Source organism: Dromiciops gliroides, chromosome 2, assembly GCF_019393635.1.
Source record: "Dromiciops gliroides isolate mDroGli1 chromosome 2, mDroGli1.pri, whole genome shotgun sequence".
Taxonomy (NCBI): domain Eukaryota; kingdom Metazoa; phylum Chordata; class Mammalia; order Microbiotheria; family Microbiotheriidae; genus Dromiciops; species Dromiciops gliroides.
Genome location: NC_057862.1, coordinates 306,013,930 through 306,031,956, shown reverse-complemented (window position 1 = coordinate 306,031,956; position 18,027 = coordinate 306,013,930). Strand labels below are relative to the sequence as shown.

The window sequence follows — 18,027 nt, the reverse complement described above, 5'->3', positions numbered from 1 at the left end:
ATTATGAAACAGATAAACCCTAGTTAATATTAACTCAGCAAGATGAGTCTTCCTGATTTCAGGCTTGGCACTCTATCCACTGTGCTGCCTGGCTGTTTTCCCTTATGATCACTAATGTTTTTTAAGTAATATTGAGGAAAGTATTTAAACAGATGGTTAGTCTTTTCCTAGAGAAATATAAATAAACAAGACCCAAATGAATATCTAATTAATTTTTCTTCTCAATCATGAACAAATGTTCAGTAATTTGTTGCCTGGGACACCCTTTCTATAAGCATATGTCTGATTATCCCATTACCTGCAGTCGTCTTAAGGGCACTTAAAAACAAAGACTTCATAAGTGCCTAGAGGTTCTTAAATGGGGCATAGCTTAGGGTATGTCATGGAGAATGAATCATAAGGGGCAGCTAGGTGGCACAGTGGATAAAGCACCGGCCCTGGATTCAGGAGGACCTGAGTTCAAATCTGATCTCAGACGCTTGACACTTACTAGCTGTGTGACCTTGGGCAAGTCACTTAACCCTCATTGCCCTGCAAAAAAAAAAAAGAGAATGATTCATAGAATTTAGGGACCTCAAAGAGATAGAATTGCAGCCCTTCTGTGAAAGGCTCTCATGGTACTCCTAAAGTCTGTTTATACTTTTGGTGAATTCTCACTTTTTTGGTTCCTTATTCTCAATGATCTAAAGTGGTAACTTTCTCCCTCTTCCTGTTCTCTTCCCCTCCCCCACTCCCCAGTTTGGTGTCATCAATTGCTGGTATTGGGACATAGGGTCACCAGGTTAAAAAAAAATGAACAGATTAATTTATCCATGGGTTAATGGAAATAGCAGTCGTATCAGACTTCACATTTTAAAAAATAGCACCTATCAGTTAGCAAGGCCTGAGAGAGAGAGAGAGAGAGCTGTCCATCTTCATCCCATTACAGAGATAGCCTGAGTAAGTGGGTATGGCCTTTACCATGATCCCTCAGTCCGTGTCTCCAGTCCCTATCTGTGCAGTACTGTATTTAGCTTGCTTTTCTACTTTCTTGGACTGTAGTTCTTCTGAATTCACAGTGGATGGCACTGTTTCTCTTTATGCAATCTCTTACTCTGGTTTCTTCCTGTCCTTCTTGGCTGGTGGTGTTCCAGTAAGGTTATCCCTTAATTGGAGGTGGGAAAAATTCTAGGAGTTCTTTTGTTTTGGAATATGGTTTGGAGGATGAAGATAGGATAATAGTTTCAAACTCCTCAAGGACCTATAGGAAATAATCTTTCTATGTAAGTACCTTTCCAGTCCTATCTTCCATTCTTCCCTTTCAATATTTCTATAATCCTAGGCAGTGGTCATTGAGACCATCTCTCCTATGATGGAGAGATAGTGGTGCCTGGAATTGCCCAACTATGGGGATTTTAAGAGACTGGAAGGCAGGGCCAACCACATAAGACTGCCTTAAAAAAAAAAAAAGAAGAAAAATTTCCCAGAGACCAATTGAGCTCAGCAAATTGAGAAAGTTCATTGTTAAACTGCACACCCTGTTAATTGCTTGATGATAAATCACATTTCTATCATGCTTGAAGGTTTACACAGTGCTTTTTCCACAACTCTGTGAAATGTGTAATATGAGCATTATCCTCTCTTCACAGATGAGGAAACTGAGAGAGTTCTTTTTCCAGCTATCAAATGTCAGGGCTGGGATTCACATGGTGCTTTCCTGATTTCATTTCCAGCATTCCTTCTACTACAATATTGTGACCTAAACCTCTCCTTACCCTCATCTTGTACTTTATTGTGGTTCCTATTTTTAATCCTACTTCTGACATTGTTTTTCTGTCTCTGACCTTTTCAACTCCAGGATTTATTCATCTATTTATTCCCAACATGATTCAAACACCATTCCCCATTCCCCGCCCCCCCACCTACAGTGAATTTGTTAGTTTCAGCATCCTCACAACCATGGATTCTGCTCTGTTATAGGACTCAGTTATAAAAAAGTATAGTGTCAGTCAGATTTATCAACTATTCTTCATGTTCTCCTTTCCCATTTCTGGGCTCACATCATTACCCAAGTCTAGAGTTGACTGCCTTCATGTTTCATCTCTGTCTTCCTAACCTCCAGCTACCTCTTGAAATATTCCCCTTTTCTCAAGGCTAGTTCCATCAACTTCATGAAGCCTTTCCTGATGGTGCTAGTTATATGTGATCTCTCCTTTCTCTCCTATTACTTCCAAACACAAATTATAACTCATAGTCATGAGGGTATTCCTCTTATCCCCTTACTGGATCTTTGAGAATGGGGACATACAGTAAAAAGTCAAGAAGTAGATTTGAAAAATGAGCAAGCCAAAAAAGAACCTGACCACAAAGAGCTAATATAGTGACAGAGAAGCTCATAAAATAAACATGGAAGACAATTACTTGAAAACATTTAAAAACAAAGCCTCAAAGAAATATGCTGATTGGATATAAGCCTAACAAGAATTTTTAGAAAAGTTAAAGAGATAAAAAGAGTGAAAAAATATTTTAAAATCTAACAAGAATGGTAGAAGAAAAACTGGGAAAATAAATGACATCTAGACAAGAAAATTATGAAAAGAAAACTAGCAGCTTGGAAAAAGTGATACAAAAATAATGAATAAAATAAGTCCTTAAAATCAGAATTAACCAAATGGTAAAAGAGGTACAATACATTATTATTTTTTATTATTTTTCCGGGGCAATGGGAGTTAAGTGACTTGCCCAGGGTCACACAGCTAGTAAGTGTCAAGTGTCTGAGCCTGGATTTGAACTCAGGTACTCCTGAATCCAGGGCCAGTGCTTTATCCACTGAGCCACCTAGCTGCCCCCCCCCCTGTTTTTTGTGTTGTTGTTTGTTTGTTTTTGCAGGGCTATGGGGGTTTAAGTGACTTTCCCAGGGTCATACAGCCAGTAAGTGTCAAGTGTGTGAGGCCGGATTTGAACTCAGGTACTCCTGAATCCAGGGCCAATGCTTTATCCACTGTGCCACCTAGCTGCCCCTACAATACATTATTGAAGAAAATAACATTTTAAAAATTAGAACTGGGAGCAGCTTGGTATAGCAGTGGAAAAAGCACCAACCCTGGATTCAGGAGGGCCTGAGTTCAAATCTGACCACAGACACATGACATTTACTAGCTGTGTGACCCTGGGAAAGTCACTTAACTCTCATTCCTCATTGCCCGCCCCCCCCCAATTAGAATTGAACAAGTGGAAGCAAATGACTCCATGAGACATCAAGAAACAATAAAGCAAAGTCAAAAGAATGGAAAAATAGGAGAAAATATAAAATATTTCATGGAAAAAACAACTGACCAAGAAAAAAAAAAGAGCCAAGACATCATCTTCAAGAAATTATAAAGGGAAATGACCCAGATTAATTAGAACCAGAGGACAAAGTAGAAATTAAAAACACCCAGTGAGGGTAGCTAGGTGGTGCAGTGGATAAAGCACCAACCCTGGATTCAGGAGTACCTATGTTCAAATCCAGCCTCAGACACTTGACGCTTATTAGCTGTGTGACCCTGGGCAAGTCACTTAACCCTTAACTCATTGCCCTGGAAAAACCCCCAAAACCTCCCCCAAACCACACCCATTAGACATTTCCTGGAAAAAATTCTAAAATGATAATTACCAGGAATAACATAGTGAGAATCTAGAATACCTGGATCAAGAGGAAACTATTACAAGCAACTACAAAGAAATAATTCAAATACAATAAAGCCCCAGTCAGGATCACACAGATTTTAGCAACTGCTACTACAAAGAAGTGGAGGGCTTGGAATATGATATTCTGGAGGACAAAGAAGCTAGAATTACAGCCAAGAATAACTTACCTAACCAAAATGAGTATAATTCTACAACAGGAAAAATGGATATTTAATGAAATAGAAGACTTTCAAGGACTCTTGATAACAAGACCATAGCTGAATAGAAAATTTGACATCCAAATATAAGATTCGAGAGAAGTATAAAAAGGTAAATATGAGTGAAAAATCATAAAGGATTCGACAAGGTTAAACTTTAAATTCTTATGTGGATAGATGATACATGTATCTCCTCAAAACTTTATCATCACTAGATCTGTTATTATTCTATTATTTTGGGATGATTTCAAAAGAAGAATGAAAGGGTGAGAAAGAGGGATGCCCTGAGAGAGGAGGGAAAGGAGAAGAATGAAGAAAATCATTTCACATAAATAGGGTGCACAAGGAAGAGTTTATATGATGGAAGGGAGAATGGGAGGAGAAGTGGGCAATACTGAATTTCACTGGGCCTCTCTCACCCTCTCCCTATTCTCTTCTCAATGCTGCCTACCTTCCTTCATTACCCCATTCCCACTCCCTTGCCATCTGCCTTTGTATCCTCCATGCCATTTTTCTCTGTATGTTCTGTGCCATATCAAATTATAATTGAAGCATCACTTCCCACTGCCATCATAATCTTTACTGGCGAATATCTACTCCCACTTGACTCAGAGTGACTACCTTGTCATCCCATTTTATAAATTTCATATATTACTTAGCAATTCAGGTCCAGAAATTCATCTTACTCAGCAGGAAAAGGAAGAAGGAAGGGGGTTAAGAGAAAGGAGGGGTGGGAGCAGCTATGTAATGCAGTGGATAAAGCACCAGCCCTGGATTCAGGAGGACCTGAGTTCAAATCTGACCTCAGATACTTGACACTTACTAGCTGTGTGTGACCCTAGGCAAGTCACTTGACCCGCATTGCCCCACTCCCCCCCCCCAAAAGAGAGAAAGAAAGAGGGAGGGAGAGAGAGAGAGAAAGGAGGGGTAATAAAAGGGAGAGTAGATTGTGGAGGCACTCATTGGAAGCAAAACGGATACTTGAGGACAAACAGAGTAAAAACCAGGTTAAGTATAAGAAAATAGGATGTAGGAAAATGCACAGCAATCATATTTGAGAATATACATAGGATGAACTCATAAAATAGAAAATAGAAGAGGATAGTAGAATGGATTAGAATACAGAATACATAAATATGTGATTTACAAGACACATACTTGAAACAAAAGGGTACACAGAGACTTAAAATAAGAGCCTAGAGCAGAATCTATTATGTGTCAACTGAAGTTAAAAAAAAAATCAGGGGTTACAATCATGATCTCAGACAAAACAAAAACCAAAAATTAACTGAATTAAACGATATAATCAGGGAAAGTAAATTTTGTTTAGAAGTACTATAGAAAATGAATTAATAATAATATTGAAGATTTATGCAGATAATAGTATAGCACATACATTCTTGAAGGAGAAGTTAAATGAGTTAGAGAGGAAATAGTAAAACTATACTAGTGGGGGACCACAATTTACCCCTCTCAGACCTAGATATATTTAACCATTAAATAAACAAGAAAGAAGTTAAGGAGATAAATAGAATTTTAGAAAAGTTATCCATGATAGATATCTGAAGAGAATTGAATAGGAATAGAAAGGAGTATGCCTAATCTTAGGTATGCATGGTACCTTCACAAAAATTGACAGATATTAGGGCATAAAAGTCTTACAAACAAAAGCAGAAAAGTAGAAATATTAATTGTATCTTTTCCTGACCATAATGCATTAAAATGACATTCAATGAAGGACCTTTAAAACACAGATTAAAAATTTATTGGAAACTAAATAGCCTAATCCTAAAGAATGAATGGGCCAGGGGCAGCTAGGTGGCACAGTGGATAAAACACTGGCCCTGGATTCAGGAGGACCTGAGTTCAAATCCGGCCTCAGACACTTGACACTTACTAGCTGTGTGACCCTGGGCAAGTGACTTAACCCTCATTGCCCTGAAAAAACAAACAAACAAACAACAAAACAAAACAAAAAGAATGAATGGGCCAAAGAACAAATAATAGAAACAATCAAGAATTTCATTACAGGGGCAGCTAGATGGCACAGTGGATAGAGCACCAACCCTGGAGTCAGGAATACCTGAGTTCAAATCTGGCCTCAGACACTTAACACACACTTACTAGCTGTGTGACCCTGGGCAAGTCACTTAACCCCAATTGCCTCACTAAAAAAAAAAAAAAAAAGAATTTCATTACAGATGACAACAGTGAGACAGCATACCAAAATTTGTGGGATGCAGCCAAGGAAGTACTTAGGGAAAATTTATGTCTCTAAATGCTTACATCAGTAAAAAGAGAAAGAGCAGACCAACAAATTGGGCATGCAACTAAAAAAGAAACTAGAAAAACAAAAAATTAAAACAATTAAACACCAAAATGGAAATCCTGAAAACTAAAGAAAACATTAATAAAATTGAAAGAAAAAAGCACATTGAGATAATAAAATAAGAGCAGGTTTAAAAAAATAAAAGAGATAAACTATTAACTAATATGATTCAAAAAAGGAAGAAAACCAAATTACCAGTGTAAAAAATGAAAGCAGTGAATTCACAAGCAATGAAGATGAAATAAAAGCAATTATTAGGAGCTATTTTACCCAATTACAAGCTGATAAAACTGACAATCTAAATGAAATGGATAAATATATTTACAAAAATAGAAATTGCCCAGATGAACAGAACAGGAAATAAAATACCTAAATAACTATCTTAAAAAAGAAATTGGGGGGCAGCTAGGTAGTGCAGTGGGTAAAGCACCGGCCTTGGATTCAGGAGGACCTGAGTTCAAATCCGACCTCAGACACTTGACACTTACTAGCTGTGTGACCCTGGACAAATCACTTAACCCTCATTGCCCCATAAAACAAAACAAAACAAAAACAAAAACAAAAACAAAAACAAAAACGAAATTGGGGGGCAGCTAGGTGGTACAGTAGATAAAGCACCGGCCCTGGATTCAGGAGTATCTGAGTTTAAATCCAGCCTCAGATATTTGACACTTACTAGCTATGTGACCTTGGGCAAGTCACTTAACCCTCATTGCCCCCCCCCACCCTAAAAAAAATTTGAACAAGGCATAAATGAGTTCAGTAAGAAAAAAATTCCTAGAACCAGATGTATTTATAAGCAAATACCATTATAAGTTCTATACTCCAAAGATATCAATGAAAAAAGGAAAAGGAACCACGTGTAGCAGTTCTTTTTTGTGGTGGCAAAGAATTGAAAACTGAGGAGGATGTCCATTAATTGGGGAATGGTTGAACATATTATGATATGTAAATGTGATAGAATACTATTGTGCTGTAAGAAATGATGAAGGAGATGGCCTCAGAATATCTGGAAAGGCTTGTATGAATTGATATAAATTGAAGTGAACAGACTCAGGAGAACAATTTATATACTAACAACAATATTGTAAATTTGATCAACTGTGAAAGACTTAGTAACTCTAATCAACACAATTGATCACGACAAGATCAAAAGACTTGTGATGAAAAATCCTATCCACCTCCAAATAGAGAATTGATAGAATCAGAGTACAGAATGAAACATTTCCTGTGTGCTCCTTCCCCTGCCCTCCCCCCACCCTCCTTAACTTTTTCCTGCTTTTTGTTTTCCTGGACGTGGCTAATGCAGAAATTTGTTTTGCATGACTATACATATTTGAAATGGGTTTAGTATTTCTTGCCTTTGCAGTGAATGGGAGAAGAAGGAAAGAGAAAAATTTGGAACTGAAAAGAAAATGAAATTGAATAATTTAAAAAAAGATAGCAAAAAATTGCTGGAATCTTTAGGCTTATCAAACACTAGGTTACTGGGCTCATTTTCTTCTGTATATTGTATACCTAATCTGTTCCCTTGATCAAACACTTTAATCCTTATCCAATATCAAATTGTTTTGATATCTACGGGGTTAGCAAATGGTTTTATTAGTATTGGCCTCCCTTCCCCCCCCCCCCAACTCCCTTCCTTCTCCACTATAGCCTCTTGCTGGAATGATACTGTTAGGGTTAAGTTTTTCTATTACCTCCTCCTTATCGGGCAACTTGTAAAGTACCTATATTTTATTGGTGTTATAAGCAATTGGGCAGTCTCTCACTTTGTCCCAAATGATATATAAGATCAAAGCCTGAGGATCTTAGTGTCTTCACCTGTAATGTGAATAGCACTCCCTGTATGCTACCCATTGTGGGCATAGAGGCCAAACACCGAGCTTGTCCCTGCTAGAAAATGTTTTTCTCCTTCCCTAGTGATTAGCAATAAAGTGTTTTGAAGCTATTTCTGAGTGGGAAGACACTTTTCATCTGGACTTCCCTATACTATGAATGGGTATGAAAAGTGGGAGACGAAAAGCACATTCCAGAAATTAACTTTTTTGGACAAAGAAAGGGGAAAGTGCTAGGAGGATGGGAATCTTTCCCATGGGCTCCCATTGGATCCCAATGACTAGCATTTAGGAGATTAGGCATTCAGTGGTTGAGAGCTTGTCTCTCACATCCCCTGTGCCTTGATGCCCTAGGCTCTTGAAAGATAGATTGTTCAGTAGCAAGAAATGAAGCCCAAATGAGTCAAGGATTCTATCCCTTGGTTCCTCATAGTGATCTAAGCTCTCCCCTGAGAGGAGAAGGGAACAGCAGGAGCAGATTCATGAACAGCACAAACAGCCAGAATCTACCCAATAACCAAGAAATCTCAGGGTCAAAAGGGCTAATGACAAAGATGCTGTTGCTGTTTGCCCTTTGTTCTTGAAGAGGACTGTGACATTGAGGAAGTGATGTCATGACTTGCAGTGAATTGTATTTAAGGGAGTCAGGGCTGTGCAAGGTCACCAACCTCACTCTCTCCTCTGGGGCCATCTGAGTCCAGTGGCAAGATATATATCAGAATGACTGAAGATGGTGATAGATGCAGTGGGAAATCTTGGCCTTTTAAGCTAAGTTTTTTCCCAGCTCTCCGTTTGCCTGAGGCAACACCCAATCAGTGTTTAAGTTTAAGGTAGGAACTGAGGCAAATAATGTGACAAAAATGTGGATGTGTAGTGAAAGAGAACTGACTAGTATTAGAGACCAGAAGAATCCTGGGAAGTCTTTATAAGCCTGGATAGTCAGGATTATATTTAAAAAGGTGCCTGAACTATCCATCTTGTGAAAGATTAATGAATTGCCTTAGAGGGTTTGTCCACTGACACCCTCTTGACTAACACAATAACTACCCTGTAGGTGGCACAGGGACAGGCTGCCCTATTAGAATGACTTTATGCAGCCATAAAACAAAGATGTAACACTGGGGGGAATTTCCCAGTGGATCCAGACAAATGGTGGTCTACTTTCATAGAAGTAATTACTATCCTGATACAGAAGGCAGTCAGTACATAGCTTTATCATAACCTGAATAGATAGGATTTCCCTGATGATATTATTATAACCTGGGACATGGTTGGTACATTAATTAGTGAAGGGTTAGCTAAATGAGCCCCTTTCCTTATGCTTCTTTTACATCCCAAAAATCACTGTCTGGTAGGGAACTTCCTCTTTCTGTGACCAGAGGAGGGAAGAGAAGTAGTAATGTTTTATTAATTGACAGGAGATGGATTGGAGTAAGGTGTGGGGATCCTTTAAGAGATAACCCTAGGAGTGGGAAGTCAGGAAACAGGGATAGGAGAAAGAGATTTTCCTCAAAAGCTCCCTCCAGTAAGTTTATGTGATTGTGGCTGCTAGGTTACGAAGACTCCTGGAGGGATATACATTAGGCACATAAAACCATAAATGTTAATAGATGAAGGGTAGCCTCAAAGACAGTTACTACTAAAGATTGTATCATGGCATAGACCTAGTGAGTTGTCTTACAGGGACAGCACTGAAATGCTGGCTAGCTACGGTCTTCTACCATTGCCCATCTCCTCCCATTAACCATGAGGCAGGTAGTAGCTTATGACTCTCTTCAGTTGTTCTTTCCTACAAAGGAGGTCCAACTCGAGCAATATAGAATTACAAGGAGAGGAAGGGAGACAGATGGACAGACAAGGAGACAGACATACATAACAGAGAGAGAAACAAGGTCAGTATTAAACTTTTGATCCTGAAGCCTCTGACAACCAAGAAAGAGTCTCAGGACTTGATTGCACTATCAGCTCCTGCCACAAGCATATCTCACATTTAGGGATCATTATCAGTTCCCTTTAAGCTATGACTTGATATGTTGCATGTTTAGAGTGGGAACTGAGGCAACAAGCTGTACAACATGCCCTTTCCACTTGGACTTATCATTCACCAGTGCTACAGAATTCCAGGTATCAACTACTCCAACAGTAGTAGACTAGAGCCTATGGAAGATCATAACCCAGAATCCTCTATGGTTATGGATCTATGTATTTACAGGGGCAATAGGCAATGTTAACTCCTTCAGGAAGCAATTATTGGCATGACACTGTCCTCTAGCTGAGAAAGAGAGGCTGACCAGGGACATTCCTATTGCATTGAGACCTGAGATCCCCATACTCCAAGAGGTTCTGTTCTGACCAAGACCAAGTACCAGTAGGTGGAATGAACAAAGGAGGTGTCAATTGTAAAATGGAATTGGTACATTCAAAGCTGAGTGAAGCCTGGACCTAGAGAAGTCAGTAAACTGTATGATTTAGGGGACTGCTCAACCCTCTAGAGAAAAGACACCTGAAGCTGACCCATTGCTCATGCCTCTAAAGACTTGAGGATCTTGATTGTCCAACCTTCCAGCAGATATAGATGTCTGGTTTACTAATGGGATCTCTTGTATTAAAGAGGTCTTGGGTAACTCAGCACTAATCAAGGTGCCTCAAGGTGAAATTGGCACTATTCATGGTAATGTTCCATCAACTCAATGGGCAGAGCTATGAGCAATACTGCTTTCCCTCAAACTGAATACTTAAAAAAAGTATTCATCTATACTGACTCTTGGGCCATGGCCAATGTCCTTGTAATTTGATTTAGTCAATAGCAGAAAAATAATTGGAAAATAAAGTCCATCACAATATCAGGGTCATTCCTGTGAACTTGCATAGCTGCCAAACTGAAAATTGACAGCTACATGTCACTCATGTATCTGTCCATTGGAGACCCTTCTCTAAGGAATCCAAATGAAATGACATGGCTGTTCAAACCTACATTTCACAAATTGCTTCAGTAGCACAATGAATCCCAGGGGAATTAATACACTATAGAGGATTTGGCTCACCAGAGAGGATTCTACATCATCTTCTTGGCATCCAAGAAGATTCCAAGTAAGTGAGAGAGTTAGTTGTACTTCTTGACAACTCTATCACCATGTAGAAATGTGATCCATAGGGAAAATCCACTGAGGGGTAGAGCTCACCAGATCTTGGCAAATGAATTACGTAGGCCCTCTTACACATTATATCTTATTTTTTCACTTGATAGTATTTTATTTTTTCCCAATTACATGTAAAGATAGTTTTAAACCTTGATTTTTTGAAAGATTTTGAATTTTTTCTCCCTCCCTATTTTCCCTCTTCTCTCCCCAAGACAGCAAGCAATCTGATATAAGTTATATAGTACAATCATTTCACATTATATCTTGATAGCAATAGATGCTTTTTACAGAGTATAGGGTGGCCACACCTGTGGAATACCCTGATGCAAAGGTTGCCATTTCAGTCCTTGGAAATGATATAATATCCACTTTTGCCTTGGCTATCATGATTATATTTCAGTGACAATGGAACTCCATTTCCTGCAGGCCAGACACTACAATAGGCCTGAAATTAGGCATAAGATAGGTCTTCTACACCTCATTCCAACCTCAAGAAGCAGGAATTTTGGAATGATAGAATGAGCACTTGAAGCAAACCCTATGCTCCAATGATAATAGTCCTTTTCTGGATAGAAAACCACCTTTCTGCCAGTCTACTCTTTGAACACTTCCATCCTGTGAAAGTATAACTCTCTATTGCTGTTGTTGAGTTATTTCAGTCATATCCAACTCTCTATGACACCATTTTGGTTATTTTTTTTGGCAAAGATATTGGAATGTTTTGCCATTTCTTTCTCCAGCTCATTTTACAGATGAGGGAACTGAGGCAAACAGGGTTAAATGAATTGCCTAGAGTCATACAGCTAGTGTCTGAGGCTAGATTTGAACTCAGGTCTTTCTGAATACAGGGCTGGAACTCTATCCACTGTACCAGCTAGCTATGAGTCTCCATTATACTGGCTGTTAGCTGGGGGTGGAGGGAAGGGAGTCACTAGGTTACACCTGGTGGTGCATAACCCAATAGCCACACACCCAGACTCACCCTCTTTTTTTCTGCCTAGGCCACATCCAACAGGATGGCAGATGATTTAGTAGTTAGGCCCCACCAGCTAGGGTGGAGCTGATACCAACTTGGATGTATTTATTCCTGTCAGTTGTGTCCTGATAGTTCAGCTAGCATACCAGCCATCTTTGACATTAACCCTGCCGGAGTCCCCACTTATCCCAGAATAGCCAATTTACAACTCAAGGAACCTATTGGAACCATACAATAATCCCTTCTGTGATCCCAGAAATAGAGGTGGACGGAGCAGTCTGGTGGAAACCAGTGCATGTTAATAAATGAATTCCAGCTGAGATAATGGGACAGGGGACTGAGGAGGTATTGTGGATCCTGCCCACTGGATAGTCTGCCTATAGGCTGATGGGAAAAAAAGTGACTCGAATTAGAAGGGAGGATGTGATCTGGTGGTAAGGAGAAACTTAGACTCTGGCCTGTATCCTTTTTGCTTTATTTCCACAGGTACCAATGGACACTAGATGGGAACTAGTTGGGATGCTCTGACTATTCTGTCCCTGTTGACCTACTTGATTCTCTATTTGACTTACAATTCTGGCAATGAAGACAACCAGATACAGGAGCACCATGGAAGTGGTCCTACTTTTTTCAGTGACTCTTTTAGTTTTGTGTTTTCTCCCCAGATAGAGCTTTGGGAAGCCAACAATACTGAACTCCTTCCTGTACCCAGCTAAACAAGGAATAGCAGCAGCAGTTTATTTCAGCAACAGAGAGATGTTGCCCAGCTCCAAAAAACACTTGATGAGTATATCAGAAGTATGTTCTAAACCCTGCCCCTCTGAAAGATCAGCAAAGAAAAATCATGATCATGATGAGCTGTGAGCTACAATGCATTCAGTACCAGCTTACTATTTCTCTCACTGCCTTATATAGAACTCAGGCAAGAGAGCTTCAATCTGAATAATGGGGTTACTGGAGTGGGACACTGATTGTGAGCTGCTGAAAAATGAGTTTTACTGGTATATCCTCAGCCCCTGTTGCAGTTTCTTGCTGGAATGATACTCTTAGGGGTTAAATTTTCTATTAACCTACTTTGTATTCCTGTTTCCCTCATCTTATTAGGTAGATAACTTAGAAAATACTTTCATTTTACTGGTTCTATAGAGAACAGGGTTTTTTCCTACTGGTATTATGCTGGTTATGTGTCTCAAATGCTATATAAAGCCAGTCTCTGAGCATCTCAGGCTTTCACCTGGAGCAGGGATACTCCCCACCATTTGATGCCCACTGTAGGCTTGGAGGCTACACACTGAGACCCATCCCTGTTAGCAGATATTTTATCCTTTCCTGGAGAGTAGTAATACATTTGTTAATGCTATCTCTGTATAAGATAATGCTTTTCATCTAGACTCTCCTGCTTTACACACACCAGTTACTTTAGGCGATAATCCATATTTATTTTTCATTTCGATAATGATGGTTCACCATTAGCAGTTATGCAACTACTTTTCCATTGGCTCCATCACTTTTCCTAGAAAGAGAATGCTTCGGGTAGCTTTATCCAAAATCATCATCAGGAAGGGCCTATTGAAGACAATCAAAGCACCAGGGTGAACTAACGCAGACCGGAGTTCCATTCTTAACTCTGTGGTAGCTGCAGCCTCGGTGCCTTTTTCTCCAACGTCTAACACAGCTTTGTGAACTACCTGTCAAGAAAAAGCAAATATTATAATGCCTGGTATTATTAGAGCCTTCCCCTGCCTCCCCCTTCCTTCTACCTAGCCCACAAAGAGCAATATCTATTGGGTAGGTTCCCCTGTCTTACAAATAAGATAAACATAAAAATAAGATAAGGATTAAAGAGAGTGCTGGAATTTGAGTCAGAAGATCTGGGATTATAAGATTATAGGTTTAGAGCCAGAAGGGGCTATTGAATTAAACTCCCTCATTTTACAGATGAATAAACTGAGGTACAGAAAGGTTACATGACTTGCCCAGGGTCACACTAGCTAGTAGATAGTGAGTATCTGAGAATGGATTTGAACTTAGCTCTTCCTGCCTATAAATTGATTGTCCTAGTGTTGATTACCTAGGCAATTCTGCTTCAGTTCATATTTCAGTTCTGCTCACCTATGTGACCTGTGGTGAGCAACTTCCCCTCTCTGGGTCTGTTATCACTCTCCTAATACTTATTAACTTTGCAGTCAGTTGCATGCTGGTAAATGTTTAACAACTAGCTCTAGAAAGAAACCAAAATGCACACATTTAAGTTTAATCTATATTATTAACATTTTCAATTAACATTAATATTTTCTCCATAATTTTCTTAACTCTACAAATCAACAAAACAATAAAACAAGATGTGATTTGTAGTGTTGGTCATTTTTTTTAAGTTAGAATAAGATGGTAGTTTATTTAGGGGCAAGGGAGGGGAAGGGTGGGGGAAGGGAAGGGAAGGGAAACCAAGAGAAATCCTTGGACTTCTCTTGGGGAGAAAGGCACAAAGCATGTGGCTCTGAGGTACCAATCTCCAGTGTTGGTCAATTTTAAAGGTATAAATGCTCCTGGTGAAAATTTAACTTTGACTCTTTTGGGCTGGTTCGAGCTAGTTCTAGCATATCCTATAGCCCAATAAATGGTCCTTTTTCACAGGAACTATTGTCTATCTATGCCTTTTCCATATTATGCTGATAGGATTGATTTTTAAAAATCCATCTGAAAAAATTTGTTACTCCTATTAAAAAGAATCTGTTCCAAATTAGTCAACTCACATTTGAAATCTTCAGTTTGTGATGCTCTGAGATACCAGAAAAATCTGCCTTGTTAGTGAAAGCATCTTGGATTCCCATTCCGGGGAGGACTTTGTCCAGGTTGTATGAGGCAGAAATGAAAAACTTTGGAATATATAAATTCACTAGCCTATTAAAGAGAGAGAAAAAGAAATCAATCCTCCAATCTCACAGGATCTTCTATCCTCACCCAAGTTCCTGATGTTGGAACTCTCACTGGCAGGGGTGAGACATTCTATTGGGAATGAGTGTTGTGGTGCATAACTGTTAAGTAAATCACTTCACTCAGATAAATAGCACAGGCTATTTGGGGAAGATTTTCTTTTGATTCAGAGACTCTAAAGATGTGAATCATGTGAAATGACAAGCAGGGGGTATAAGAGAGTGAAAGATGTGCCTTAAATGATTAGTGGTCTCTCTATTCTTTGTCTGTTTATTTTCTTGCAGGGTCACACAGCTAGTAAGTATCAAGTGTCTGAGGACAGATTTGAACTTAGGTACTCCTGAATCCAGGGCTGATGCTTTATTCACTGCACCACCTAGCCGTCCCCTGGTCTCTCTATTCTTTACCATTCCATAGCAAAGGAGAGGTAGACAATGTAGTTCTAGTAGGCAACGTGCCAAATGAAGGAGACTTTGTTATCTGACTTTTATGATAGACTAAATATGTAGAATGACATGCAGTTTTGGATATGACAATGTGCGAATTATTTTTTGCTTGACTTTGTATATTTATTTATTTATTTTTGCGGGGCAATGAGGTTTAAGTGACTTGCCCAGGGTCACACAGCTAGTAAGTGTCAAGTGACCAAGGTAGGATTTGAACTCAGGTACTCCTGAATCCAGGGCCGGTGCTTTATCCACTGTGCCGCCTAGCTGCCCCCTGTATATTTATTTTTAAACAAACAAAATTGCTAATTAAAAAATAAATTTAAAACATCATTTCCATTATAATGATGATAATTTATTCTATTATACTTATAGATATAAAATAAATTACATTTAAAAATTATTAATTCAATTAAAATTTAAAAATAAAACCCCATAAATTTAATGTTATAAAATTCTTGCTTTTGATGAGGTATATAGACTTCTTCTTATTAAAGTCCTAGTTATCCTAGTGAGGTCTTGAAGGCTCTGATATACATTATTATACAGGGATTAAAAGTCTTGTCCCACTTCTTCCTAAGCTTTATAGAATACTTTCCAGTTTACAAAGCATTTTCACATCCATTATTCCATTTGATCCTCATAATATTCCTAAGAGTCAGGAAGGAAAGAGATAATTATCTCCATCTGATAAAGAGACCTCAGTTCTTCATGTTGTCTATTGAATTCCCACCTATCCTTGAAGGTCTGGTTCAAGTGCTACTTTCCCCATGAAGTCTTCCATATTCCTCTCAGGAGGAAATGCTTTCTCCTAACTCAGACCTCAAAAAGTTCTTTATCAATACCTCATTCATGTATTATTTTGTTTTGTAGTTTTTTTCATGTTTTATATTTCCATTTGACTAAAAGTTCCTTGAGAAAAAATATTTTAAAATGTGTTTGTTAAATACTTATGTGTTAAACACCGTGCTAAATGCTGGGGCTGCAAATACAAAAGTGAAACAATTCTTATCCTCAATGAGCTTATATTCTAATAGGAGACAACACATTTAAGGAGAGGTCATCAGGGAAGGGTGTTTGAAGACACATTGCCTTTTATTCACTCTCTCTCCCAGTGCCTAGCACATAGTGGATGCTTAATATATACTTAACTGTAGTATCATAGTCTTTCAGTGTGGTAGTCATGTATAACTGCAAACATTGAGTAAGAGTGCCTATTTGGGTCAAGACTCTATAAAGAAATGACATTCTTATAGGGGGATGAGAAAGACACTTGGATAACTAGAATAGAAGTTAGAATAAAACCCCTTCACAGAACAGGTCAAATAGAAGTAGTAGAGCTAGTATTGAGCTCAAGTCCTTGGATTCTAAATCAAGCTAGAGCAGAAAGTGATTCTTCCTTTAGGGTCATATAGTAAATTGTAATTGTGGGGCAGCCAGGTAGCACAGTGGATAAAGCACTGGCCTTGGATTCAGGAGTACCTGAGTTCAAATCCAGCCTCAGACACTTGACACTTACTAGCTGTGTTACCCTGGGCAAGTCACTTAACCCCCATTGCCCTGCAAAAAAAAATGTAATTGTGTCCCTCCCCCCCCCCCACGACAACAAAGGACCATATATGTGGGGTTCAAAGGAATGCTAGACAACATCCAATTTTCTCTCATTTTATAAATGAGGAAACTGAGAGTCAGAGACTCTGTGACTTTCCTAGAGTCACACAGCTAGTAAATGCTAAAGACAAAATTGGAACCCAGGATTCCCTGAACCCACTATGCCACACTGCCTCAGGCATGAAAGCTGGGGCCGGTTTATATGACTAAATCAGGCAGGGAGATTCTAGACTGGGATGACCAGAGTAGAAAGCACAAGCCCTCAGGTACTTAGGTACCACATCCCCGATTGTCTCTTCCAGTACTAGCACTTATGTCCTAATGAGAACTGCTCCATCATTAGGAGGTTACCCTTTCTGGAGCAAGTGGTTCCATCTCCTCAATGTTGTTGACATCAGAATGTCCTCCAGTGGCTTCATGTGGCCTTCATCAGGAAGGACCAAAATGGCCAGTGCATTTTTACTATAGTCCATTTGAAGTACAGTGCAGTTCAGCATCTTGTCCACGAAGTAAAAGTGTTCTTCAATTTGGTGCATGAAGGAAACCTTCATCACATCTGACTGGCTTATGAAAAAGTCACCATTTTGCTTGGTTTCCAGAGGAGCAAAAGGTTTCTCCCATTTGGCTTAAGGGACCAAGAAAAAAAAATCATCACATTTTCTGAGGAAGGAGATTTATAGCTCAACAACAGCCCAATTAGAGAAGATTAGAGCCTGCAAAGCACCTTACGTAATCATATTGTCATCACTCATTTTCTATAATGGTTTTTTAAAGATTTCAAAGTACTTTATTTACAAGAACTCTTATGAGGGAGGTTGGACATGTATTGTTATTCCAGTTTTATAAATGAGCAAACTGAAGCTTAGAAAAATGAACAGGTCTACAGC

The 18,027-nt window shown here is 39.0% G+C and overlaps 1 protein-coding gene across 3 annotated transcripts in view; it reads right to left on the bottom strand.

Annotated features, from left to right (window-relative positions):
• Positions 1-13,567: 13,567 nt before the first annotated feature.
• Positions 13,568-18,027, bottom strand: part of LOC122744030 (thyroxine-binding globulin-like) — a 28,438-nt gene continuing 23,978 nt past the window's right edge. For all 3 annotated transcript variants that reach the window (XM_043989335.1, XM_043989337.1, XM_043989336.1), the window contains 3 exons: positions 17,492-17,765; positions 14,903-15,050; positions 13,568-13,837 (listed from right to left, as the gene is read on the bottom strand). In XM_043989335.1, the coding sequence (XP_043845270.1) occupies positions 13,634-13,837; positions 14,903-15,050; positions 17,492-17,765 (626 nt within the window). In that variant the 3' untranslated portion in view covers positions 13,568-13,633. The remainder of the gene's footprint in view (positions 13,838-14,902; positions 15,051-17,491; positions 17,766-18,027) is intronic.